Source organism: Crocuta crocuta, unplaced genomic scaffold (assembly GCF_008692635.1).
Source record: "Crocuta crocuta isolate KB4526 unplaced genomic scaffold, BGI_CrCroc_1.0 scaffold93, whole genome shotgun sequence".
NCBI classification, from domain to species: domain Eukaryota; kingdom Metazoa; phylum Chordata; class Mammalia; order Carnivora; family Hyaenidae; genus Crocuta; species Crocuta crocuta.
The window spans coordinates 5,331,040-5,356,849 of NW_027529641.1; the positions used below are offsets into that span (position 1 = coordinate 5,331,040).

General features: G+C 39.8%; 1 protein-coding gene across 3 annotated transcripts in view; it reads left to right on the plus strand.

Moving 5' to 3' along the window:
* LRRC28 (leucine rich repeat containing 28) overlaps positions 1-25,810 on the plus strand; it is a 159,370-nt gene that overhangs the window by 85,869 nt on the left and 47,691 nt on the right. For 2 of the 3 annotated variants that reach the window (XM_077762377.1, XM_077762378.1), the window contains one exon: positions 15,402-15,608. The exons of the other annotated variant lie outside the window; for it this stretch is intronic. In XM_077762377.1, coding sequence (XP_077618503.1) covers positions 15,402-15,608 — 207 coding nt within the window. The remainder of the gene's footprint in view (positions 1-15,401; positions 15,609-25,810) is intronic. 3 annotated transcript variants of the gene reach the window in all.

Here is a 25,810-nt window from a genome sequence, read left to right on the forward strand (position 1 = left end):
TTTGTGATGTCTTTCATGCCTTTTTCAAGCCCAGCGATTAATTTTATGACTATTGTTCTAAATTCTCGTTCAGTTATGTTGCTTAATATCTGTTTTGAGCAGTTCTTTAGCTGTCATTTCTTCCTGGAATTTCTTTAGAGGAGAGTTCTTCCGTTTCATCAGTTTGGTTAGCTTTCTGTCTCTTGTTAGTTTTAAAAGCTTGTTATGCTCTCTGCATCTGCGAGTTCTGCTGTACCAAAGAAGGCTCTTTGACTGTCCAGGGCCTGTCCGTTCAGGAAGTGTTCTTTGAATGCTGTCTCTTGGTCTCTCTTGTTGTGTCTTTGGTTATTTTATTTCCCTAATTATAGTGGTATTTAGGACTTTCCACCATGTGTACTTGGGCTAGTTTCTTGAGGTAGCCCTGGAAAAGAAAACGGACAAACACACAGGGAACAAAGGCACGCAAACGCACAGGCAAATCTAACAAACACGCAAACCGAAAGGGAAAAAGAAAAAGAAGCAGGAAAAAAAGAGGAAGGAGGAAAAACAAATAATAAAAAGAAAAAGAAAAAAGAAAAAAACCCAAAAGACAAAGGACAGTCTAAAAGCATAAAACCAGAATTCCCAGCTACAAATAAAGAGCCGGGTGTATGCAGTGCTGATGGAAGAGCATATACAAAGAGAGAAATGACAGGGGCGGGGAGGAAGTGAAATTGGAAGAGAAATGACCAGGCAGAGAGACTTAAGAGGCTTAATTCAGAGAGTGAAAGAGGAGAATATGGTAAGAGGCGAGGAGAAAGAAACGAAGATAATGTTACTCAGAGAAACTATATAGTCTGATTAGTCCAGAGAGAGAGAGAGAGATAGAAAGGTAGTGGTGGAGGTGTAGAATATACACCTAAAGAATGGATTAAATGTGACTGTTTACAGCAAACCAGTGACCAGAGTGCGCAGTCCAGAGGGGAGGATACGAATGAGTCGAGAAATTATATCTGAATAGAATTGATCTAGAATTAATCACGGTTGTGCATACATCCATGCTGGTCTTGCCCCGGCTCCCGTAAAAAACAAAAACAAAAACAAAAAACAGCTCTTAGTGGGGATGGGCATGCTTTGGTGCAGCCGGGAATTAGTCTCTACTGTGTCCCACCCGCGGCTCCCTGAGGTGGTTGTGGGGAGAAAAGCGGCGGCGCCCCAGTTCCCCCTGGAACCATTTCAATTCATTCTTTTGGGTCTGATCTCCCTGTGCCGCAGGTGTAGCCAAGGTGGTTGGTGCTTTATGTCCCAAGCCACGCCTCATTTCCACATCTTAGTCCGGGCAGCCCATTGATACTGCCTGAGATATAACCCCGCAGGCTGAGTCCCTCCGAGCAGTTTCAAGCCTGTCGCCTCCCCACTGGGCATCCAGGGGAGCCAGAAGAGTGGCGGAGTGGCTTCAGGAGCGCGGCTTCCTCACCAGGTCGGGCTGCTGATTGGGGAGCAGTTTCTCCTGGGGTCGCCTGGGACGAGTGCCTCCCGCTCAGGGTCAGCTGCACAGCCGGAAACCGGGTCCCTTTGTGTCCCGAGCCGAGGTTTTCTCTTCTCCAGTGACAGGGACAGTGTCTTGAGCAGTTTCTGCCTCTCTTTCTTTTTCCCCCTAGACTCACTGCGGCTCCCCGCAGAGGGGGATCTCCCCCCGCCCCGTGTCTCCGGTCCAGGCCTGTTTTTATCTTCCCCAGTTTACTCTCATGCTGTAAGGTTTTCTCAGCGGACTCTGTCTCCTTTTCCTCCCAACTCCTGGATTCTGTAAGGTTCCTATGGCTTCAGGCCTTCTCCGTGTGAGATATGGGGGCGAGGGAAATGTACGGAGCTCCCCGCTTCTCTGCCATCTTGCCCCCTCCCAGTGTTGTAGCACATTATTTATTTTCTTATGTTTGCTTTGGTTTTAGTTTTTACGTCTCTTTCTCATTTCTTAAGGTGGAAGTTTTAGGTAAGGAGTTTGAAACTTTCTTTTCTAATATAGGGATTTCAGGCATTAAATTTACACTAACCACCGCCTTAACTGTATCCCATTAATTCTGATATGTTGCACCCTTTTCATTTAATCAAAATACTTAGTAATTTTCCTTATAATGTCTTTCATTCATGGGTTATTTAGAAGAGTCACTTAATTTCTGAATAATGGGAATTTCTCAGACTTCTTCCTGGTACTGATTTCTTTTTCTTTTTAATGTTTTATTTATTTCTGAGAGAGAGAAAGACAGCATGAGCAGGGGAGGGTCAGAGAGAGAGGGAGATACAGAATCTGAAACAGGCTCCAGGCTCTGAGCTGGCTGTCAGCACAGAGCCCGACGTGAGGCTTGAACCCACGAACCGTGAGATCATGACCTGAGCTGAAGTCGGACACTTAACCAACAGAGGCACCCAGGCACCCCTGATTTTTAATTTCATTTTGTTTACAGAACATACTTTGTATGATTTCAGTACCTTTAAGTGTTTATTTTTTTAATTTTACTTATTTTTGAGAGAGAGAGAGACAGCATGAGCAGGGGAGGGCAGAGAGAGAGGGAGACACAGAATCGTAAGTAGGCTCCAGGCTCTGAGCTGTCTGCATACAGCCTGATGTGGGGGTCAAACCCATGAACTGTGAGATCAAGACCTGAGCCGAAGTCGTACGCTTTACCGACTAAGCCATCCAAGTACCCCTGATTTCAATACCTTTAAATATGAGACTTGTTTTTTGGTCAAATGAATGGTCTTTACTGGAGAATGTACCACGTATACCTGAAAAGAAGGTATATTCTGCTGTAAATGTCAAATTAGGTACATGTGGTTGATAGTGTAGTACAAGTTTTTTACACATCCTTGTTTACGTTCTGCCTAGACTTCTATCAGTTACTGAGAATAATGTATCAAAAGCTCTACTTGTCCTTTCTGTTCTGTCAGTTTTTACTTTATGTATGTTTGGATCTTTAGGGTCTGTGTAGTTGTAAGTTGTTACATATTACAGAAGCACTAATCATTTTACTGTCATGAAATGTTCCGATTTGTCTCTTAATTATAGTTCTTGTCTTAATGTCTAATTTTTCGGATCTGAGTATAGCTAGTCTATTGCTCTTCTTGTTGTCTTTTGCATGGTTTATGTTTTTTTTTGCATCCTGTTTACTTTCAGCCTATTTGTACAGTTAAATCTAAAGTGTACTTCTTAAAGACAACATACTGTTTTTTAGGCCATCTGACATGCTTGTTAGATTGGGTTGCTTTGGTTGTTGACAGTCACTGTCATTGTTAATAAGGGTGTGTTGACATCATACATTTTGCTGTTTGTATTCTTCACAACTCATATCTGTTATGTTCCTCTGTATCTTCTGTATTGTCTTCTATTAACAGTTTTTTCCATTTTCATTTGAGGTAAAATTGCCATATAACTTTATATCCCAAGTATACAACATAATAATTTGATATTTGTTTATACTGCAAAATGATCACCGCAATAAGTCTAGTTAACATCCATCAATTTAGTTACAAAAATTTTTTTTCTTGTGATGAGGGCTTTTAAGATTTACTCTCTTACCAACTTTTTTTTTTTTAATGTTTATTTATTTTTGAGAGAGAGAGAGACAGTGTGCAAGCAGATGAGGGGCTGAGAGAGAGGGAGACCCAGAATCCAAAGCAGGCTCCAGTTTCCAAGCTGTCAGGACAGAGCCTGACATGGGGCTGGAACCCGTGAACTGTGAGATCATGACCTAAGCTGAAGTTAAACACTTTACCAACTGAGCCACCCAGGTGCCCCGTTTCTCTTACCAACTTTCAAATATGCAATATAGTATTATTAATTGTAGTCACAAATAGTGTACATTAAACCCTCATGACTTTATTTTATAACTGGAAATTTATACCTTTTAACCCTCTTCTCCTATTTTGCCTATCCCACCCCACCCCCAGCAACCACTGTTCTTGTCTCTGTATCTATGAGCTTGCTCTTTCTTTTTCTTTCCTTTCTTTCTTTCTCTCTCTCTTTCTTTCTTCCTAATCTTTCTATCTTTTTTTAAGATTCCACATAGAAGTGGCATCATATGGTGTTTGTCTCTCCCTTACTTATTTCACTTAGCTTAATGCCCCCAAAGTCTACCCATGTTGTCACAAATGGCAAGATTTCATTCTTTTTTTATGGCTGAATAATATTCCATTGCACATTTTCTTTATCCATTCACCCATCAATAGATACTTAGTTTGTTTCCGTATCTTGGCTAGCACTGCAGTGAACAAGGGGGTGCTTGTATCATTTTGAGTATTTTTTCCTTTGGATAAATACCCAGAAATGGAATTGCTAGATCCTATAGTAGCTCTGTTTTTAATTTTTTGAGGAACCTCCATACTGTTTTCCAGTAGCTGCACCAATTTATATTCCCAGCAACAGTGCATGAGAGAGTTCCTTTTTCTTCACATCCTCTCCAACACTTGTTATTTCTTGTCTTTTTTTATAAAAGCCAAACAGATATAAGGTGATACCACATTTGTGGTTTTGATTTACATTTCCCTGGTGATTAGTGATGTTGAGCATGTTTTCATGTGTGTGTTGTCTTATCTGTATATATTCTTTGGAATAATGTTTGCCCAAATCTGCCCATTTTTAAATCACATTGGGTCTTTTTTTTTTTTTGCTATTGAATTATAAGAGTGATTTTTGGGGACAATTAACCCTTTATCAGATAAATGATTAAAAATATTTCCTCTCATTTATTAGGTTACTTATTCGTTGTGTTGATGGTTTCCTTTTCTGTGCAAAAAGTTTTTAGTTTGATGTAGTCCCACTTGGTATTTTTGCTTGTGTTGCCTTTGCTTTTGGTGTCAGATTCAAAAAAATCATCACCAGAACTGATACCAAGGATCTTACTGCCTGTTTTCTTCTAGGAGTTTTATGGTTTCAGGTCTTAAATTCCTTAATCCATTTTGAGTTTATTTTTCTGTATGGTGTAAGATAGTTGCCCACTTTCCTTCTTCTAAATGTGGCTGTCCAGTTTTCCCAACACCATTTAATGAAGACACTGTTCTTTCCCCATTGTCTATTCTTGGCTCCTTTGTTGTAAATTAATTGACCACATATGCATGGGTTTATTTCTGGGCTCTCTGTTCTGTTCCATGGATTTTTATGTCTATTTGATGCCAATACTATGCTGTTTGATTACTATCATTTGTAATATAGTTTGAAACCAGGAGTGTGATACCTCCAACTTGTTCTTCAAGGATGCTCTGGCTATTTGGGGTTTTGTAGTTCCATACAAATTTCAGGATTATATGTTCTGTTTCTCTGAAAGATGCCATTGCTATTTTGATAGGGATTCCATTGAATCTGTAGATTGCTTTGGGTTGTATGGACATTTTAACAGTAGTCTTCAAATTCACGAACACAGTATATCTTTCTCTTTATTTGTATCTTCCTCGGTTTCTTTCACCAGTGTCTTATCGTTTTCAGTGTACAGGTCTTTACCTCCTTGGTTGAATTTATTTCTAGGGTTTTTTTCCCCCCTTTTTGATGCAATTGGAAGTGGAATTGTTTTAAATTTCTCTTTCTGATAGTTCATTATTAGTGTATTAAAATGCAACAGACTTTTATATATTGATTTTGTATACTATAACTTTATTGAATTTATTATTTTGATAGTGTTTTGGTAGAGTCATTAGAATGCTCTCTTTGTAATATGTCATCTGAAATAGTGACAGTTTTACTTCTTTCTTTCCAGTTGGAATGCTTGTTTGTTTCTTTTTCTTGCTTAATTGATCTAGCTAGGATTTCCTATACTATATTAATAAAAGTGGTAACCGTGGGCATTCTTGTCTCTTCCTCGTCTTAGGGGAAAAGCTCTCAGCTTTTCACCGCTGAGTATGATGTTAGCTGTGGGCATCATATATGGCCTTTAATAAGTTGAGGTAAATTTCCTCTGTACCCTATGTTTTGAAAGTTTTTATTATGAAACGATGTTGAATTTTGTCAAATGCTTTTTCTGCATCTATTGAGATGATCGTATGATTTGTATCCTTCATTTTGTTAATGTGGTATAGTTACGTTGGTTGATTTCAGGATGTTGTACCATCCTTGCATGCCTGGGATTAGTGCCCATTTGATCATGGTATATGACTCTTTAATGTATTGTTGAATTCAGTTTGCTAGTATTTTGTTGAGAATTTTTGTGGTGTTATTCAGGAATATTGCCTGGTAATTTTCCTTTCTTTGAGCATGTCTGGTTTTGGTTTCAAGGTAATGCTGGCCTCATGAAATGAGTTTGGAAGTGCTCCCTCCTCTTCTGTTCTTTGGAAGAGATTGAGAAGGATTGGTATTAATTTTTCTCGGAATATTTCGTAGAAAAGCCATCTGGTCCTGAATCTTTGTTGGGAAGTTTTTGATTATTGATTCAGTCTCCTTACTAGTAAATGGCCTGTTCAGATCTTTTGTTTCTTCATGATTCATTCTTGGTAGGTTGCATGTTTTTAGGAATTTATCCATTTCTTCTAAATTGTCACATTTGTTGGTATATTATTGTTCCTAGTAGCCTCATATGATCCTTATCAGTTGTAAGTCTCCTCTTTTATTTCTGATCTTATTTGAGTCCTCTTGTTTTTTCTTAGTCTACCTAAAGGTTTGACCATTTTGTTTATCTTTTCAAAGAACCAGCTCTTAGTTTTGTTGATCTTTTCTATTTATTTTATTTATGCTCTGATCTTTATTATTTCTTTGTTTCAATTAACTTTGGGCTTTATTTGTTTTTCTTTATCCAGTTCCTTAAGATATAAAATTAATTTGTTTGAGTTTTTTCTTGTTTCTTGATGTTGGCATTTTTTTCCTGTGAATATCCCTGTTAAAACTGCTTTTGCTGTATCTCCTATAAGTTTCAGTATATTGTATTTCAATTTTCATTTCTCAAGGTTTTTTAAAAATTTTCTCTTGATGTCTTCTTTCACTCATTGGTTGTTCAGTAGCATGTTGTTTAATTTCCACATGTTTGTGAATTTTCCAGTTTTATTGTACTTGATTTTTAGGGTTTTTGTTTGTTTGTTTTTAGTTACTGTCCTCATACATTCCTTCTTTGAACTTTGGACTTGTTCTTTTTTTTTTTTTTAAGTAAGTTCTAGCCCAGTGTGGAACTTGAACTCACAACCCTAAGACCAAGAGTTGCATGCTCTACCAACTAAGCTAGCCAGGTGCCACTCTTTTTAGTTCTTTTAGTACATTTATTATAGCTGGTTTGAAGTGACTGTCTGCCACATTCAACATCTGGATCCACATAGAATCATTTTCTGTTTTATTAATTTTTTCCTGTGTATGGGTTATATTTTCTTGTTTTATTGCATGTTTTTGTAATTTTTAATGGACATTTAAAATAATGTAGTAACTCTGGATTCCAATTTTTTTTCCTATATGAAGATTATTGCTATTTCTGTTTACCGATTTGATATTCATAGTAATTTGCCTGGACTAAAAATATGAAATCCATTTCCCCCACAGTGTGTGACCACTGATTTCTCTGTGGGATTTTTTTCCTTCTTGTTTTAAGTTTTAAGACTAGCTTATTAGGATTTGATCTATGTAGCTTGGTGGTTGAATGCCAAATAAGACTTCTATCATCTGTCAGTAGATCAGGCCTCTCTGCCCAATTTAGTGCTTGCCTCAACCAAGAACATCCCTCAGCCTCATAGTCATTGGCTTCCCCTGTTCACTTGTGACCAAGCTTAAGACAAATTATTAAGGACCTTACTGGGTGTGGGTTTTTTCCTTTTCATTTCAAATCATGTCAGCCCCCTCCTGCAGTGAAACTGCTGGTGCTTTGCACCGTGCCCTGCCGTATTAGAACTGTTGTACCAGCCAAGCGGGGTGGAGGGATAGGAGCCACCCCAAGCAAGCATCCCACATATTTCTGCTCTTCTTAGTGGAAGTGTTGTAGTTTTTCATGAATAAGTGCTTCTCCATTTGTTGAAAACTTTTGGTCAATTTCCAGAGCACTGAAATGGTTGCTTTTGATAGTTTCATGTAATTTTATAATTAGTTTTTGGGGAGAAGATTTGGCAGCTGCCTTACTCCATCCTACTGGAAGGTCCAGGTTTTATTTTCTTTTTTGGTTATAGTTTGCATGATATATGTTTTTATCACTTTATATTTGATCTTTGTATTTATATTTAAAATGGATTGCTTTTAGGGGCGCCTGGGTAACTCAGTCAGTTAAGCATCCAACTCTTGATTTAGGCTCAGGTCATGATCCCAGGGTCATGGGATCAAGCCCCATGTTAGGCTCTGCACTGAGCATGGAGCCTGCTTTAGATTCTCTCCTCTCTCTCTCTCTCTCTCTCTCTCTCTCTCTCACTCACTATCCCTCTTCCTCTATCCCTCTGCCCCACTCATACTCTCTCTCTAAAATAAAAAAATGGATTTCTTTTATACTAGGATCTTGTATTTAAATCCAATCTATTAGTCTCTTTAAATTGGTGTCCACAGGATATTTGCTTATTTATTTATTTATTTATTTATTTATTTATTTATTTATTCTTTAGTTTCCTGGTTAACTCATTCATTCTTTAGTAGGATATTCTTTAACCTCCATGTATTTTATTTTTTCTTGTGGTTCATTTCAAGTTACATAGCACTGTGATCTGAAAATATGCGTGGTATCATCTTGATCTTTCTGTACTCCTTGAGGGCTGATTTTTGACCCAGTATGCGATCTATTCTGGAGAATGTTTCTTTTTTTGTTTTGTTTTGTTGTTTTTCTTTTTAAATATAATTTATTGTCAAGTTAGCTAACATACAGTGTATATTATGTGCTCATGGCTTCAGAAGTAAATTCCCATGATTAATCACTTACATACAACACCCAGTGCTCATCTCAACAAGTGCCCTCCTCAATGCCCATCACCCATTTTCCCCTCTTGGCACCCCACCCCATCAACCCTCAGTTTGTTGTCTGTATTTAAGAGTCTCTTATGGTTTGCCTCCCTCTCCATTTGAAACTACTTTTTCCCCTTCCCTTCCTCTATGGTTGAGAATGTTTCATGTGTACTTGTTTTTTTTTTTTTTTTAATTTTTTAATGTTTTATTTATTTCTGAGAGAGAGAGACAGTGTGAGCAGGGGAGGGTCAGAGAGAGAGGGAGACACAGAATCTGAAGCAGGCTCCATGCTCTGAGCTATCTGTCAGCACAGAGCCCGACGCGGGGCTTGAACTCACGAACCGCGAGATCATGACCTGGGCCGAAGTCGGACACTTAACCTCCTGAGCCACCCAGGTGCCCCTTCATGTGTACTTGAAAAGAATGTATATTCTGCTGCTTTAGGTTGAAATGTTCTGAATATATTTGTTAAGTCCATCCAGTCCACTGTGTCATTCAAAACCATCCTTTCCTTGTTGATTTTCTGCTTAGAAGAGCAGCCCATTGCTATAAGTGAGGTGATAAAGCCTCCTACTCTTATGGTATTATTATCAATGAGTTTATGTTTATTAATAATTTATATATTTGGGTATTCTAAGTTGTTAGATCTACTGTTAGATCTTCTTGATGGATAGACCCCTTAATTATGATACAGTGCCCTTCATTATCTCTTGTTACAGTCTTTGTTTTAAAATCTGATTTGTCAGTTTTTTATTTAAATAATCTCTACATCCCATGTGGTGCTTGAAACTCACAACCCCAAGATCTAGAGCCCTGCGCTCCTCTGACTGAGCTAGTCAGGCACCCCTGGGCTATTTCTGTTTAATGTTATTATTGACCTCCTTAGATTTAGGCCTACCATTTTATTATTAGTTTTCTGTTTGTAACCTCTAGTATTGTTTCTTTATTCCCTCTTTCCTGTCTGTTGTGTTATTTAAATATATTTTAGAATTCTATTTTAATTCATATATTGGCTTTTTGGGCTTATCTCTTATAAAATTTATTTTATTTTGGCTTATTGCATTAGAAATTATATTATACATATCTTTCAAAATCTTTGTGGAGACTCCTTTTGCTTTCCTCCACTGACCTTTGTGTTATACTTATTAGAAGTAGTACCTCTTCATACATTGAAAATCCTACCAGGTAATGCTTTGTTTTTTTGCCCTCAGCAGTCCTGCGTATCTTAAAGAACTTAAAAGATGAAAAGTAAATAGTCTATTAGATTGCTCAGTTACAATAACTCTTAAATTTTAAGACATAATGGCTAAAACTTAGAAAATTTGGCAAATGACCTAAATTTACAGGTTAAAGAGCTCAGCTAAGGGATCCTGACTGGCTCTGTTGGTAGAGCATGTAACTCTTGATCTTGGGATCAGGAGTTCAAGCCCCAAATTGTGTGTTTCCTTAAAAAGCTCAGCTGTGGCCCCAACTAGGATAAACTCAAAGAAAGTCATGTACAGATATAATCAGTCTGTTAATGACTAAAGTCCAAGAACACATCTTGAAAGCACCTAAAGAAACGATTCTAGTACCTGTGGGGTCCTCCTTGGACAGCATGGAGGCTGGAGGACAGTGGAACAACATCTTTAAAGATGTACTGGGTTGGCACAAATACAGACACATAGGCCAATGGAATAGAATAGAGAACTCAGAATTGGACCCACAAATGTATGGCTAACTAATCTTTGACACAGTGGGAAAGACTATCCAATGGAAAAAGACAACCATCTCACGCCGGTCAGAGTGGCTAAAATGAACAAATCAGGAGACTATGGACGCTGGCAAGGATGTGGAGAAATGGGCACCCTCCTACACTGTGGATGGGAATGTAAACTGGTGCAGCCCCTNACTATTTAAGGCGGGGGGGAAAGATGTACTGAGAGAAAAGAATGGTCAACCCAGAATTCCATATCTAATCAGAATAATCTTTAGGAAATTATAATGATCTAAGGACACTTCCCGATAAAGGAAAATGAAGAGAATTAGTTGTCAGCGTACCTGCTTTACAAGAAGTGCTAACAATTTTTCAGTCTGACTAAACTGATAAAAGCAGGAATCTCGGATTTTCAGGAATGAAGGAAGAGTAGCAGAGTTACTTAAGAGCATCCAGTTGTCCTGGCCTCAGTGTAGTCTTCAGACATGACCACATTTGCTAGATTTATGTTTGTCTGACAGCTGCCTAGTTTTTAACTTGAGCCCACCCTTATGATTCTGTTTCTTTATTTCTGTCTGAAGTATTGCTATCCCAGGCTCTTTCTTTTGTATCTTAGGACCATCTGGGTGACTCAGTCAGTTAAGCATCCCACCTGGGCTTAGGTCATGATCTCATGGTTCATGAGGTTCAGCCCCATGTCAGGCTCTACACTGACAGCACAGAGCCTGCCTCAGATTCTCTGTCTTTCTCTCTCTCTTTCTCCCTCTCTCAAAATGAATAAATAAACTTTAAAAAAATGTTAGACTCTCAGATAATTTTTGTTTGACTCCATCACTTTCTAAAAATGTATTTTCCATTGGCTGAGCTTAAGCAAGTATATTTTTTAATTGATTATTGAAGTTAAGATAACCATATTTAGTCTTAGTTTTGTGGCCTGGTATAAAATAGTCATGAAAATTAGGTTTAACTGAGTCTACCTGAGAAGCTATTTAATTTTATTTCTCTCTCTTTCTCACATACTTTATTAGTATGACAGAATAATTAATTTTCCAAAGACATTATACATAGTAATCAACTCACTACTTCAATTGAAATAATAGTTCGAGTTTTTTGTCACAGTTTGAAAGGCCTAAATAGTAAGCTAAGAGAATAATGTCCTTTTTGTTGGATTCCTTCACTTAATATATGCGGTCCTGCATGTTTCAGATTTAATAAAATGCTTTTTATTCTTCTCATATAGGAAGTAAGAAATGTCAGCTTTTCGTCTTCTTCCAGTTCCTTAGTCCTTTGACCTTTGGTACTGACAGTATTGTGTTTCTGCCTTTTTATTGGTCAGAAGAGTTATTAATTTTAGTATCTGAAGTATGTGTGCATGTGTGCCAAAATAGAGTATAAATATTGATCTGTTACCACTGTAAAAAGTAAATCATCACATTATGGAAAATTTTAAATCATAATCGTGTATTATTTCCCCATCCCACAATACAGTAAGGCAGTGCTGAATCAATGGTGGGCAGTGGCAAGCCTTAGTAATTTTTATAGCCATGTCAAAATACTTTTTTACATCTTTGATTATTTTCGAAATAATGATTGAAATAATTTATTTTGCTTGCTCCCATGCGATTTTTGATAGATTTTTCAAATTTCTTTAAATACATGGTTTCATAGATGCTGCAATTCAGAAGTATTGATATAATTTTAGACTTTTGATTTAAAAAAATTAAGTTTTTGGCATTGGCATCACCATACTTAGAGTGTAGCAATCTAGAAATGCTAAAATTATCCTTGACCAGTTTTTATTTCACTGTTTTCTGTTTCTCATCAAGCATACTTGATGCTTTTCTTAAAATGTTTCTGGAATTCTTTGAATTTGTCACACTGCCTCTGTTCTCATCAAATGTCTGCTTGTTTTCTCAGCCTAGAATCTCTTTCCATTCCATTGCTTTTTATATATCCATCATTCTAGTTTTTCCAAAAGAGTGCTATTATCTTTCAGGAATCTTCAGGAAGTATCATGTTCTCACTACAGTAAATCCAAGCTTCTCTACCCAGTATTATCACTCATGCCTCCACGAAGCCTTTTGCATTGAACTGATTTCCTACTCTTCTCCCATAGGTATCCTTGATACTTGTTAGGCTCCAAATAGCCCAATGTGTAGGCTGTATTTATTATTTCACTTCCATGCCTTTCCAGATCTTTCCAGCCCCATGCCCATCCCCTGCTGGGAATGCTACCCATTTTTCTTTTCACCTATTCAAGTTCTTGTCTCCTCCAATACATTTTGCAAAACATCTCCAACCCCTCATCTACCTCTTTTTCTCTGACCTCCTATCATGCATTGCCTCTTATACATAATGCGATTCTCACTGGTGGAGACCTTTTTCTCTGGTGCCTGGCCCCATGGTGTTCTGTCCCACTTCACTCCTATAATCACTTTATAAAGTGAGGTCAGGAAAGTTTCTTGGTGCTATTTATTCAATTCTAGAACACAGTGATTCTTCCCTCAACTTCCTCACCCCATCAGAAAGCAGAAACATTTTTTTGGTATGAATTAGGTAGACAGGTAGGCAGATGCACTTAAGTAAAATACTGTCCTTATGGGACCAAGAATGAAATGGACTCCAGTGTGCACCTGTTTGGTTCAAATAGAACAAAAGTCTAGTTAAGCATCACAGACTGTTCCCTGAACCCTCCCTGCCCTTTTGCAAATGCATACATTGCCCAGCATTAGGGAAATTGGGCAATAAAGTATGAATTTCCTAGCACAAATCACTTGTAATATTACAAAAATAACTAGAAACTAATACATTTTGTACTAGTATTACTTTTTATTAAAAATAGTTACTAAAAATACTTCAGGTAACAGTCTCTAACAAAGATTGACCAACTTTTTCCATAAATGGCAAGATAGTAAATATTTTTAAGCTTTGCAGGCACATACAGTCTTTGCCATGTATTCTTTTTTGCCTTTGTTGAGGTTTTTTATATCACCTTATTTATTTATTTATTATTTACTTATTGAGAGAGAGAGAGAAAGAGAGGGTGCAAGCACATGCAAGTAGGGGAGGGGCAGAGGGAGAGAGAGGGAGAGAATCCAAAGCAGGCTCCATGTTCAGCACAGAGCCTGATGCAGGGTTCAGTCCCATGACCCTGGGATCATGATCTAAGCTGAATATAAGATCGGGATGCTTAATGGACTAAGCCACCCAGGCATCCCAACTGCCTTTTAAAAATGTAAAAACCTTGGGCACCTGGGTGGCTTAGTCCATTAAGTGTCCAACTCTTGAATTTGGCTCAGATCATGATCCCAGGGTCATGGGATTGAGTCCCACATTGGGCTCTGCACTGGGCATGGAGCCTGCTTAAGACTCTGTCTGTCTGTCTGTCTCTCTCTCTGTCCCTCTCCCCCTGGTGGTGCTCTGTGTCTCTAAAATTAAAAAAAAAGAATAGTAAAAATAAAAATATAGAAGCCAGTCTTAGCTTGCAGGCAGTACCGAAGTGTACCAGGGGCCAGAGTTTGCCAACCCTTGGTCTATAGCAGTAAGAAAAGGTAATCTGTGTAATTGGGCATCCAAGAGAGCAGAAGATTTGCTGTCCATTAGAGAAGACATTGCTCATACTAACCCAAGCCCTGAACAACTGAGATGTGTCCAAGGGGTACAGTAAAGTAGCAGGAACATGGGAAACCTCACCCTGAGAGGACTGGCTTATGGAACAGGACCATGATTAGAGAAGGCCAAGAGATGGCCCCCGAGGTCTGCAACTTGGAAGTTCATGATGCAGAAGAAATAGATCTGCCCTTCACAGGGCTTCCTGTAGCGCCTTGAATGCATTGTGCTGTCCTTTCCCTGGAGAATGCGAGCACACCTTACTCTGCATAGAGAGGCTTGGTAGTGATCTTTCCTGAGAAGGATGAAGTCCCTTGTAAGAACCTTAATTATACTCCCTGCGGAACAAGTTACAATTATGGGTGTCAACAGTGAGGCCATATTGAAGTGAACGGAAGGACTTCATTTGGGTGGAATTAAAGGAAATCTTCATAGGATGTGTATACTTTGAGTGGGTTTGTGATAAAGAACCACATGGCTGGACAATATCGAAAAATGTTACCTACCAATAATTTAATCTCCTTATATTCTTGACCATGGTGAAAATTTCCAAAAGACATACTAATATTTTGTCCAAAAATTTTTCTGTTTAGTTCATATGAACAAGATGCATTCTCTGGGATACTATATATTTTTAAGTCTCCTACTATTTACTTGGATACAAGTCACAAAAGTAGCAAAGACCAGTTACCTCGAAGTGACTGTAACTGTTCTTTTCCCACACGAGCAACATCTTTTGGTTTTTTTGTTTTTGTTTGTTTTTAATGTGTTTATTTCTGAGAGATAGACAGCATAAGCAGGGGAAGGTCAGAGAGAGAGGGAGACACAGAATCTGAAACAGGCTCCAGGCTCTGAGCTAGCTGTCAGCACAAAGCCCGACGTGGGGCTCGAACCCACAAACCGTGAGATCATGACCTGAGCTGAAGTCGGATGCCCAACTGACTGAGCTACCCAGGCGCCCCACATCTTTTGATTTCATCAAGAAGCAGAAGCCCTAGTAACAGACTAGAATAGTTCATGTTCACTACTTTGTGTCTCTCCCTGTTCCAACTAGCCCTCTTCTCCATTAAGAAAAAAAATTGGGCAAGCTCATTTAAAAACACCTCCTTCTGTTGGATGATTTGCATACTTCAGCATTCATGTGTCTGGAAGTCATGGCAACTGCTGATTTTATTTGTTTGAACTGTTACAGTAATGATTCATTTCATTTACTTAATTTAATCAGGCTGCGATTTATCTTAATTTTGATTTTGGTTGTAGAGGTTGGCGATTTGAAGGAGCTGCAGACACTAGACATTTCTACCAATCGTTTGCTAACTTTACCCGAGAGGCTTCACCTGTGCCTTTCTCTGCAGTACCTCACTGTGGACCGAAATCGTCTGTGGTGTGTGCCGCGCCACCTCTGCCTGCTGCCCAGCCTCAATGAGCTCTCCATGGCTGGAAACCGCCTTGCGTTTCTGCCACTTGGTAAGTAAGCATGTTTGCATGGCAAAGCAGAGAAGCTGGAGATAGGACGGAAAGCCTTTGGTTCCCTGACTGGGAAGGAGAGGATGGTTTCCTTCATTCTGTTCACCTTGGAGATTGCCTGTCTGAATCTAGTTTTGTAATGGACAGAACATCATTCATTCCCAGTTGACCAAAAATGTTTATTTCAGTTAGGGACCTTGTATTTGAAAACAAATCTGTGCTGAAATGTTGTTTAGGGACAGAACATACGTGACAGGAGATGATTTGCTCTGAAAAAGGAATTAAAACATATGTGTATATATTATACATTGAAGACCATAAAATCGACAGGGGATATTGAACAATAAGGAATTGTTCAGTACTGGTACAAAGTTCATCTACTGGTACAAATATATCTGTTTCGATGTTAAATTCAATGTAGAGCAGTTTGTATTGGCTTAGAATGGTTAGAATTGCCAGATAACCAGACTACACAATTTTTAAAACTTGAAAATTGCCTGATCTGCCTGCTGAGCTGGAAATGTCACACCAGCTAACAAATAATATATGACACACTCTAAATTTCTATGCTGGCCCGTTTTAATAAAACATACATTTATTTTCACAAGAATTGCATTTTGTTAGCTTGTAGGAAACAAAGGTACCATGTAAAAATTTTTTTTAAATATGAGGCCCCATGGAACCCTAAGCCATCATAGTAAGCCTCCTATGGTCTTACTCATAAAAGCATTTTTCATAATGAATAATTTATGCCAGTGGCAGTGGAGTAAATCACTTACTAGTCCTTGAAAGGAGATCTTTCCCACCATGACACAGTACATGAGACACCTGCGTGGCCCAGTCAGTTAAGCATCCAACTTCGGCTCAGGTCACGATCTCAAGGCTCATGAGTTTGAGCCCCGTGTCAGGCTCTGTACTGTCATCTCAGAGCCTAGAGCCTGCTTCAGATTCTCTGTCTCCCTTTCTCTCTGTCTCTCTCCCTCTGCCCCTTTCCCAGTCACTCACTGTCTCTCTCGGTCTCAAAAATAAATAAATGTTTAAAAAAATAATAAAATATAGTATACATACTATTTTCAGTTAAAAATAACTGGGAAACATGAAAATCAATTTGAATAATAACAAGTAATTATCCAGTTTATGAAGATTACTTTTCTATAAATATAATTAAATTCTATATTTAGAAAATTAACAAGATGAAATAAAGCCATTTCAGAAGTCAGTTACATTTCTAAGAAATCAGAGCTTGTTTTCAATTGAGAAAAATATCACGGGGCTCTTGGGTGGCTTAGTTGGTTAAACGTGTAACTCTTGATTTTAGCTCAGGTAATGATGTCACAGTTGTGAGATCAAGCCCAGTGTTGGGCTCTACACTGACAGCGTGGAGCCTGCTTGGAATTCTTTCTCTCCCTCACCCTCTCCCCTGCTCATGCTGTCTTTCTCTCTCAAAATAAATAAATAAACTTAAAACAAGTGAGGGGGCACCTGGGTGGCTTAGTCTCACAGTTCGTGAGATCAAGCCCTGCATCGAGGCAGAGCCTGCTGGGGATTCTCTCTCCCTTTCTCTCTGCCCCTCCCCCGCTCACACTATCTCTGTCTCTCTCAAAATAAATAAATCAACTTAATTTTTTTTAAATCAAGGGAAAAAAATCAAATCTAAAGAGATTAATTAAAAATACTAAAGGTACCTGTACCTCTGGTTTTTACAACAGGTAATAAAACAATAACCACCGATTATAAAACAATTACAGTGGTCCCGCACCAAGCTACAGATCCAAAGATCCAGGTTCTAACCTAGTTCCATCACTCCATGGTGCATGACCTGGAGTAAATCACTGAAACTCTTCTGAGCTTCATTGGCTTTATCCATAAACCAAAAATAATAGCATTTATCCTGTTTACTTTAGAGATATTTTGAAGTTGAGTAAGATAGCTCATATATAAGAACATGAAGCAGTATACAAATGCAGATGACTCAAAAGAGAAGGTACAATTTGAGGATTACCATATCCTGCTTTTTAAAAGTTCTGACCTTGGGAGCCTGGGTGGCTCAGTAGTTCAGGCATCTGACCCTTGGTCTCTGCTCAGGTCTTGATCTCAGGGTCGTGAGGTGAAGCCCTGCCATTGATCACACGGAGCGTGAAGCCTTCTTTAAAAAATAAAAATACAAGTTCTGTCTTCCTTCTCATGTCAAGACCCTCTGTAGTAACCACCCAAACTTGTATTTACCACTTCCCAGTAACCGCCCAAACTTGTTTTACCAGCTGCTGCGTATACCATCGCTGACTCCTACCAAGTGCTAGGAGTACACTCAGTGCTGATAAATGGATCAAGGAAAGGAGTGCGGGAGGGAAGTGAAGGATACGATGATTTGATTTGTGTGGCATAGAACTCAGTGGTATAACATCAGCCCCCAGGGTAGAGCTGGAAATTCCATGAGAAGCAACCATGGTTTGACTCTCAGGTGTTACCAGAAACAGATTAGCTTGTTAAATCTGGAGTCGCCCACACTATTGTCTGTAGGATGATTATTACTGTCATTGTTACCGCTGACCGCATATATAAGGATTGTTTCCGTGAATAATGCACCTGCAACTATTGGTAAGAACAATCATTCATTGAATTAGGTATTCTGTTAGGCACGGTACAGAGGCTCCCTAATTTAATTATTACAGAACCTGTTATTACAAAACCTACTGACAACTTAACTTTACAGATGAGGAAATGGAGATTCAGAGAAGGTAAGTAACCCACCCTGAATCACAGCTAACGAGAGACAGAATTGAGTTGCGAACTCGGATTCTCAACTCCACCTTCTTTCCACTTGGGCATGCTATCTCCACATTCCAGGCACTGTGCCCCTGCAGGAGGACTCCATTTAGGAATATGGCCACTTCCAGTGTTAAACTTGGGCAGCCATTTTGGACTCATACACTCCTGTGGAAATGTTAGTGGGCCCGATTCGGTCTCTGTTTGCTTAGCAGGGTCCGTCTGCCAGAAGGTATAGCTTTGTCTTACCTGCCCACTCTGGACACCAACCAGGTGCTCCTAGTTACTTGTTTCTAATCTATCTTTAGCAAATCCAGTAGCAAGAAAAATCTTAAGCTTAGGCCAGAGACCTGTTTGTCTAGCTCTCTGTTGGTGTTAGCCACTCTTCCTACTTTGCCTGGCCCCTTCAACCTCGGTGGAGTTCCCGATTCCTTAATTTTGAAGTTGTGCTGTTAACAACTTAATTTCCTTGTCTTCTTGTTTTCTTCCATCACATAATCCTTTGTGTCAAGTCTGAACCATTCATCCAACAACTGGCTCCATCCTGCCTCTGGCTCTGATCCGCAGTCCTGTTTTCGTGTCTGATACCAGAGGGACACTGACCAGAGTGCCATCCAGCTCTAGACCCCGGGTTCAGCCTAGAATCCCATATACAGTTGGACTTCGTGAACTAAGTGAATCTGGTTTACCAGTCTTCAGCCTTTGGGTATTTTCTCAAGTCCAGCCAGTCTCCTTCATCTTGCCTCTTCTGCCTTGCTCACTGAGGCTTATCCAACCATGGCGCCTTACCACGCTGGTCATTTGCCACTCCTTCTTACCTGCTGTCTTAGCGGTGGGACAGCCAAATGTGTGCTGTGGTCGTGGCAGTGGTGTTGGGAGAAGAGGGAAGCCATTCCAGTAGGAACTTGAGCAGTATTAGTGTTTGCGGTGCCGAGGAGTGACATTGTCGTTCTGGATGCTTACAGCAGGAGTGGCAGTGGCCGCTACAAGGTGATAGAAACCATCTTTGGGTAGAAGCAGAGTCCACTGCACATTGCCTCGCTGCTTTTCTGCTTCAGCACCTCAGCTATTTATGTACTGGCTCATCTTCTTTGCGCGCCGTAGCAAATGCAGGCGTGGGTAAGGAAATGGGCATCTCCTTCAGCACTCAGGGGTCAGCTGAGAGTAGAGCCTTGCCTCTGCCTTCGGTGAGGCTTCCTTTGTGAACTGGCTGATAAGGTGTCAGAGAGCATGAGAGGTGGGCGGGCTCTGCGGAGGGTCCCTCCCGACAGTTGAGGTGACCCCACTCTCAAGCCCGGGGCCACGGACAGCCCAGGAGCTGGAAGCAGTTGCACGTTCCTCTGGGAGCCATCCCGGATCCCCAGGCTCACGGCCCCAGCGAGTCACAGGCCTGTGGTAGGTTTGATTTTGCCATAGGAGGAGGCTGCACATCGTCCACTCAGAAAGAAACAGGCTGCCTAAAGCAGTGCTCCACCCTGGTCTCAGACTGCTTCTCTGAGAACAGCGGAAGTAAGGATCAGGGAGCACGGGTGGCCTTTCTACCTTGTTATAGGAGGGTGAATCTTCGTGAAGAAGTGGGTGAGACGACAAGAGAGCTGCACCAGTGTGAGACAGCAGAGAGGGCCTTGGGGGATTGGAGACAGGGTCATCTGTGAAGGTGAGGGTGTTGAATCTGACAGAAAAGTCAGTGCTCTTCTCCATCTTGGTTTTGGGTTTTGTGGGGGAGGGGGAGTTGTTTTCTGGTTTGTGTTTTAATACCATGAAGGTGGCTTTGGAAAGGGAAGTCTTTTGGAGAAAAATAGTTAAAACCATAGCTGTCCTTCCGTGGTGTTGGTGCACTTGCAAGCTTTCTTTGAACTCATTCTCATACATCAAAGCTGTCTAGGGGCACCTGGGTGGCTCAGTCGGTTATGCGTCCAACTTAGGCTCAAGGTCATGATCTCGCAGTTCGTGATTTCAGGCCTCACGTCAGGCTCTGTGTTGACAGCTCGGAGCCTGGAGCCTGCTTCGGATTCTGTGTCTCCCTCTGTCTCTGCCCCTCCTCCACTCATGCCGTGTGTGTCTCTCTCCCAGAGATAAATAAACATTAAAAAAAATTAAAACCAAAGCTGTCTAATGCTAAGAACCATCAAAGACAGAATTAGACAAAGCATGCAGCTGCTGGTACTGCGTTTCCTCAGAATGGAACTTTTCTTGCAGACTTAGCTAATAAGGATGCCTCTTTACAATAGTCAGGAGATACTGTGTAGACACACACACACACACACAAAGCTTTCAGATATGTGTCTCCTATGTCTAAATGTGATTCAGCAAGCACAGTACAAGAACTTGAAGACTTAAGAAACAGGTGCTAGAATATCTCTGCCTGCGATTGGAAGTAGGAATCTTACTTTGGGGAGTTACTTACCGAGTTCAGTTGCTTTGCCAAAGAAGATTGACTTAGAAGAAAAGCAGTTTTTTATGGGGCCTCTTAAAAGAATGTCATATTTCAGCCTCTTCAAAAAGCAACTATAGAAGGTGTATGCCGGGGGCGCCTGGGTGGCTTAGTCGGTTAAGCATCCGACTTTCGCTTAGGTCATGATCTTGCGGTTCCTGGGTTCGAGCCCTGCATCGGGCTCTGTGCTGACTGCCAGCTCAGAGCCTGGAGCCTATTTCAGAGTCTGTATCTCCCTCTCTCTCTGACCCTCCCCTGCTCACTCTGTCTGTCTGTCTCTCTCTCTCTCCTAGAAATAAATAAAAATATTAAAAAAAAAAAAAAAAGAAGGTATATGCCGGATGATATAAGTAACTTGCAATGCTAGTAAACTATACCGCTCTTTGAGTACATTCTTTTTAAGATGAACAGATGCGTCAAGAAAGAAGTATGCTCCTATTCTAACCATACTATGATAATGAGAATTGAGTGACAGATTAAGTCTACAAACAGAAGCTGTGTTCCACCACAGACAGTGGTGACTATCAGTGAGGAGGACAGGGAGATCAAAGTTATGATGTTCACTAGAGATAGTGAAGTGTGAATATTTGTTGATTTAATCTAGTTCTGTACACTAGCTAGCCCCTAGAGTTGTGACTCACCTTGGGCTTCTGAAGGTGTAGGAAAATACAAAAGAAAGGGTTCTCTTCCCCCTCCCAGCCCCCACCCTTCAGGCTTTTTTTTTTTAACCAGGTGTACCTGGTTTCTCTTGCATAATGAATAAGCCTGATTATTCAGTAATGTTCACAGCTTATTTAATGATGAATAATAGATATAAGTACCATGAAGTTGCCCATGCACAAACTGGCTGTGGAAGGGCATCCTTTAGCAAGCCCCCAGGAACTGCTGTGTCATCTAAACTCAATGTCAGTCGCTCTGTAGTTTAAGAAAACAAGAGAACAAAGTTGTACCCACCTTATCAGATGGAACTTTTGACTGTTTGAAAACAACCAGTGCATTAAAAAAAAATTTTTTTTAATGTTTACTTACTTTTGAGAGAGAGAGAGACAGAGAGAGACAGAATGTGAGAAGGGGGAAGGGCAGAGAGAGAAGGAGACACAGAATCCGAAGCAGGCTCCAGGCTCCGCACTGTCAGCACAGAGCCCTGACACAGGGCTCAAACTCACAAACTGCAAGATCATGACCTGAGCTGAAGTCAAACACTTAACTGACTGAGCCAACCAGACACCCCAACAACCAACGAATTCTTAACCAACAACATTTGGCAGATGACTCTCAGATTTATAGAACATTCTAGTACATAAACTACCATGGAGTGAACCCAAAGCTTAGTAGAGAATAACTTCCTACTAACAGGAAACTATGTGGGTTTCTAAACCAGCCCTAGAGCCATTCCTTCTAGGAGATTCTAGTAGCCCAGTGTTTATGTTCTCAGGAAGAGTTATTCCGTGTTCCATAGATGTGCTATGAGGGAGGCGACGGCTCCGTTACCACTGTGGAGTAATCAGTCATCGAGCTTGACTTTGATAAGGAGGTAAAAGTGGCCCTTTTACCACGTATCAGGAAATCGCTCCAGTTTTCTGTAGAAGTTGTAGTTGTTTTTTCCTTTATAGGAATTGGATATCTCGTATAGAAATAATGCCAAGTAGGGTGCCATTTTAGAAAGTAGCTTCTAGGCATTTTCAAAATTTAGGCTGAAATCCCTTCTCTCATTGCAAATGGCATATAAGGGACACAAATCTGTTAACTGCACTTGTTTTTCCCATCGGTTCTTGTGCTTGTTCATTCTGTATCAGCTTAGTAAGTCAGCAAAAGAATTTTTCCTGTTTTTTAAGAAAATATTTTAGTCCCCACACAGTGAAACTACTCAGACTTCAAACCAGTATGGAAACCTCTTAATAATTCTGTAATCTCAGACTTAGAGATGAATGTAAACTGTACTTTGCTGAACCATGAATGTATTTATTTGATCTACAGTTTGAAGAACTGCTGCCTTGAGGCCACTGTTTAATGGGAATTATTTGCAAAGTTTTGTAGCCTGAAATCAGTTTCACTGCTTAAGAAGTTTGTTCTGGTACAGACCAGTCCCGGAGGTTGGAGTTAGTCCTATGTTTGAGTAGAAATTACGATGACTGCTTTCCAAGGAGAGACCCAACCATGCCACTAAGATCATGTGCTGTGGGGATTGTTGGGTGTGTCTCTAATCAAAAGCATAATGAAATAGGAGAAAAGAAGGGTTCAAAAACAAGGCTCAAAAACTAGTAATGGAAAAAAATGAGAGAGAATTATTCTGTCAATTAAAGTCCATGCAGACCTTGTTTCAGGAATGAAGTTAAGATAACTCTTATATTTCTTCAAGAAAGTGGATATTCAGTGTTCTTTTTTGAGCTCTGTCTTTTTGCAAGTATTGGTAACAAAAGTTATTTATTTATCTATGTGCTGCTTACTCATCTGAACCTTTTCCACTGTCTTAATGATACCTCTGCTTTGTTTTTCTTGTAGCACAGTAGGCCTTTGCTCTTGCCTTAAGGTTTTCTTGAGCAAATATGATTATTGAATATGGCTTCTGCAGCATGGGCCAGACATTGACTGTACTGTGCTAATGTGTGAAGAGAAAAGTTTGCCTAGTGTAGGTGAGCTTTAAATGAACAAATGCATGTTTAAAAGAAAAAAAGAGCGGCTGCTCATTCTTGAAAAGATACAGATGTGACAGTTTTATAATATCCGTACAATCCAAAGCAGTCTACAGGTTCAGTACAATTCCTACCAAAATACCAGTGGCAGTTTTCACAGGACTAGAAAAAATAATCCTAAAATTTGTATGGAACCACAAAAGACCCCAAATAGCCAAAGCAATTCATGAGAAAGGAGAACAATGTGGGAAGTACCATTTCAAACTATATTACAAAGCTATAATCGTCAAAACAGTAGAGCACTGGCATAAAAAAAAGACACAGAGATCAATGGAACAGAATAGGGAGACCAGAAATAAACCCACACTTACATGGTTAATTAAACTCCAACAAAGTGGGCAAGAATATCCAATTGGGAAAAGACAGTCTCTTCAAGAAATGGTGCTGGGAAAACTGGACAGCAACATGCAAAGGAATGAAACTGGGCCACTTAATTACACCATGTATGCAAATAAACTCAGAATGTATTAAAGACTTAGATACAAGACCTAAAAGCATAAAACTCCTAGAAGGAACCACAGGCAGTTAACCTCTTTGACATCAGTGTTAGTGATATTTTTTTGGATCTCTCTCCTCAGGCGAGGGGAACAAGAGCAAAAATAAATGGGGTTATTATCAAACTAAAAAGCCTTGGCACAGTGAAGGAAACCATCAACAAAATGAAAAGGCAACCTACTGAATGAGAGAAATCTTTGCAAATTACCTATCTGATAAGGGGTTAACATCCAAATTTATAAAGAACTCATAAAACTCCGTATCAAAAAAATAAACTAATGGATTAAAAAATGGACAGAGGACCTGAATAGACATTTTTCCACAGAAGACATCCAGATGGGCAACAGGCACATGAAAAGATGCTCAACATCACTAACCAGCAGGGAAATACAAATCAAAACTACAATTTGATAGATCACCTCGCACCTGTCAGAATGGCTACTGTCAAAAAGACAAGAAATAACAAATATTGGTGAGGATATAAAAAAAGGGAACCCTATGCACTGTGGTGAGAAAGTAAATTGGTGCAGCCACTCTGGCTGCCCCAGTATGGCAGCTCCTTCAAAAAATGAAAAGTAGAACTATTTTACAACCCACCAGTTCCACTTCCAGGTATTTATCCAATGAAACAAAAACACTGATTCAAAAAGACACATGTACCTTTAAAAAGACATATGTCCTCTTATATTCATTGCAGCATTATTTATAATAGCTAATGATCCATCTAAATGTCCACTGATAGATGAATGGATAAGGAAGATGTAGTATGTAAATACATATGTAGTATGTAAAGTATGGAATATTAGTCATAAAAAATGAAATCTTGCTATTTACGAACAATGTGGAAGGACCCTGAAGGCATTATGGGAAGTGAAATAAATCAGAGAAAGACAAATAGTAAATGACTTCACTTATAAGTGGAATCTAAAAAACAAAACAAACTAACCATCTAATAATGTTTGAACCATGAGTTTTGTTCATAAATACAGGGAACAGATAGCTGCAGAGAATAAACTGATGGTAGCCAGAGTCGAGAGGGTGGAAGGTTGGACAAAAGGGAATTAAGAGGTATGGACAGTCTTCTAGTCCTAAAACAAATGACACACAGTAATGTAATGTACAGTATAGGGAATATAGTAAAAAGTTACAGGTGTGAAATTTAGAAAAACAGTAGTAGGAAGGCTAGATCTTTGAGCAGAATCTTTGTCAGCAAAGTTTTTGTTAATTTGGTTTTAGAACTCGGAGTTTTTAAAATAGTGACAAGAATGCATTACTAAGAAAAGCTGGAAGATGTTGTCAGTGGCCTCTAAAGCAAAAATCTGGAGCTTCTATCAGTCATAGCTTTCAATAAAGTTCTTCAATTTTGGGGGGCAGAAAAAACTAGGTATAAGTCCAGCTGGGCAACAGCTCAGGATGAGATAACAGAGTGAAGACACTGTGCTCTCCACGCTGGCTGCCATGGCGATGGGAGACATGCTGCTGTGGGTGCCTGCGTGGCTCAGTCGGTTGAGTGTCTGACTTCACCTCAGGTCATGGCTTCACAGTTCGTGAGTTTGAGCCCCGCATGAGGCTTGCTCCTGCCAGCACAGAGCCTGCTTTGGATCCTCTGTCCACTCTCCCCCCTCTCTCTGCCCCTTCCCTGCTCACGCGTGCTTGCTTGCTCTCTTTCTCTCTCAAAAATAAACAAACATTAAAAAACATAAAAAGACACGCTGTTGTAATTCCTGAGTCTCCTGGACAGTCAGCATGAAGTCTCCTCTGGGATCTTCTCTGAGGGAATTCTTGGCATTTCTTGAAATTACTGCTGTAAATCT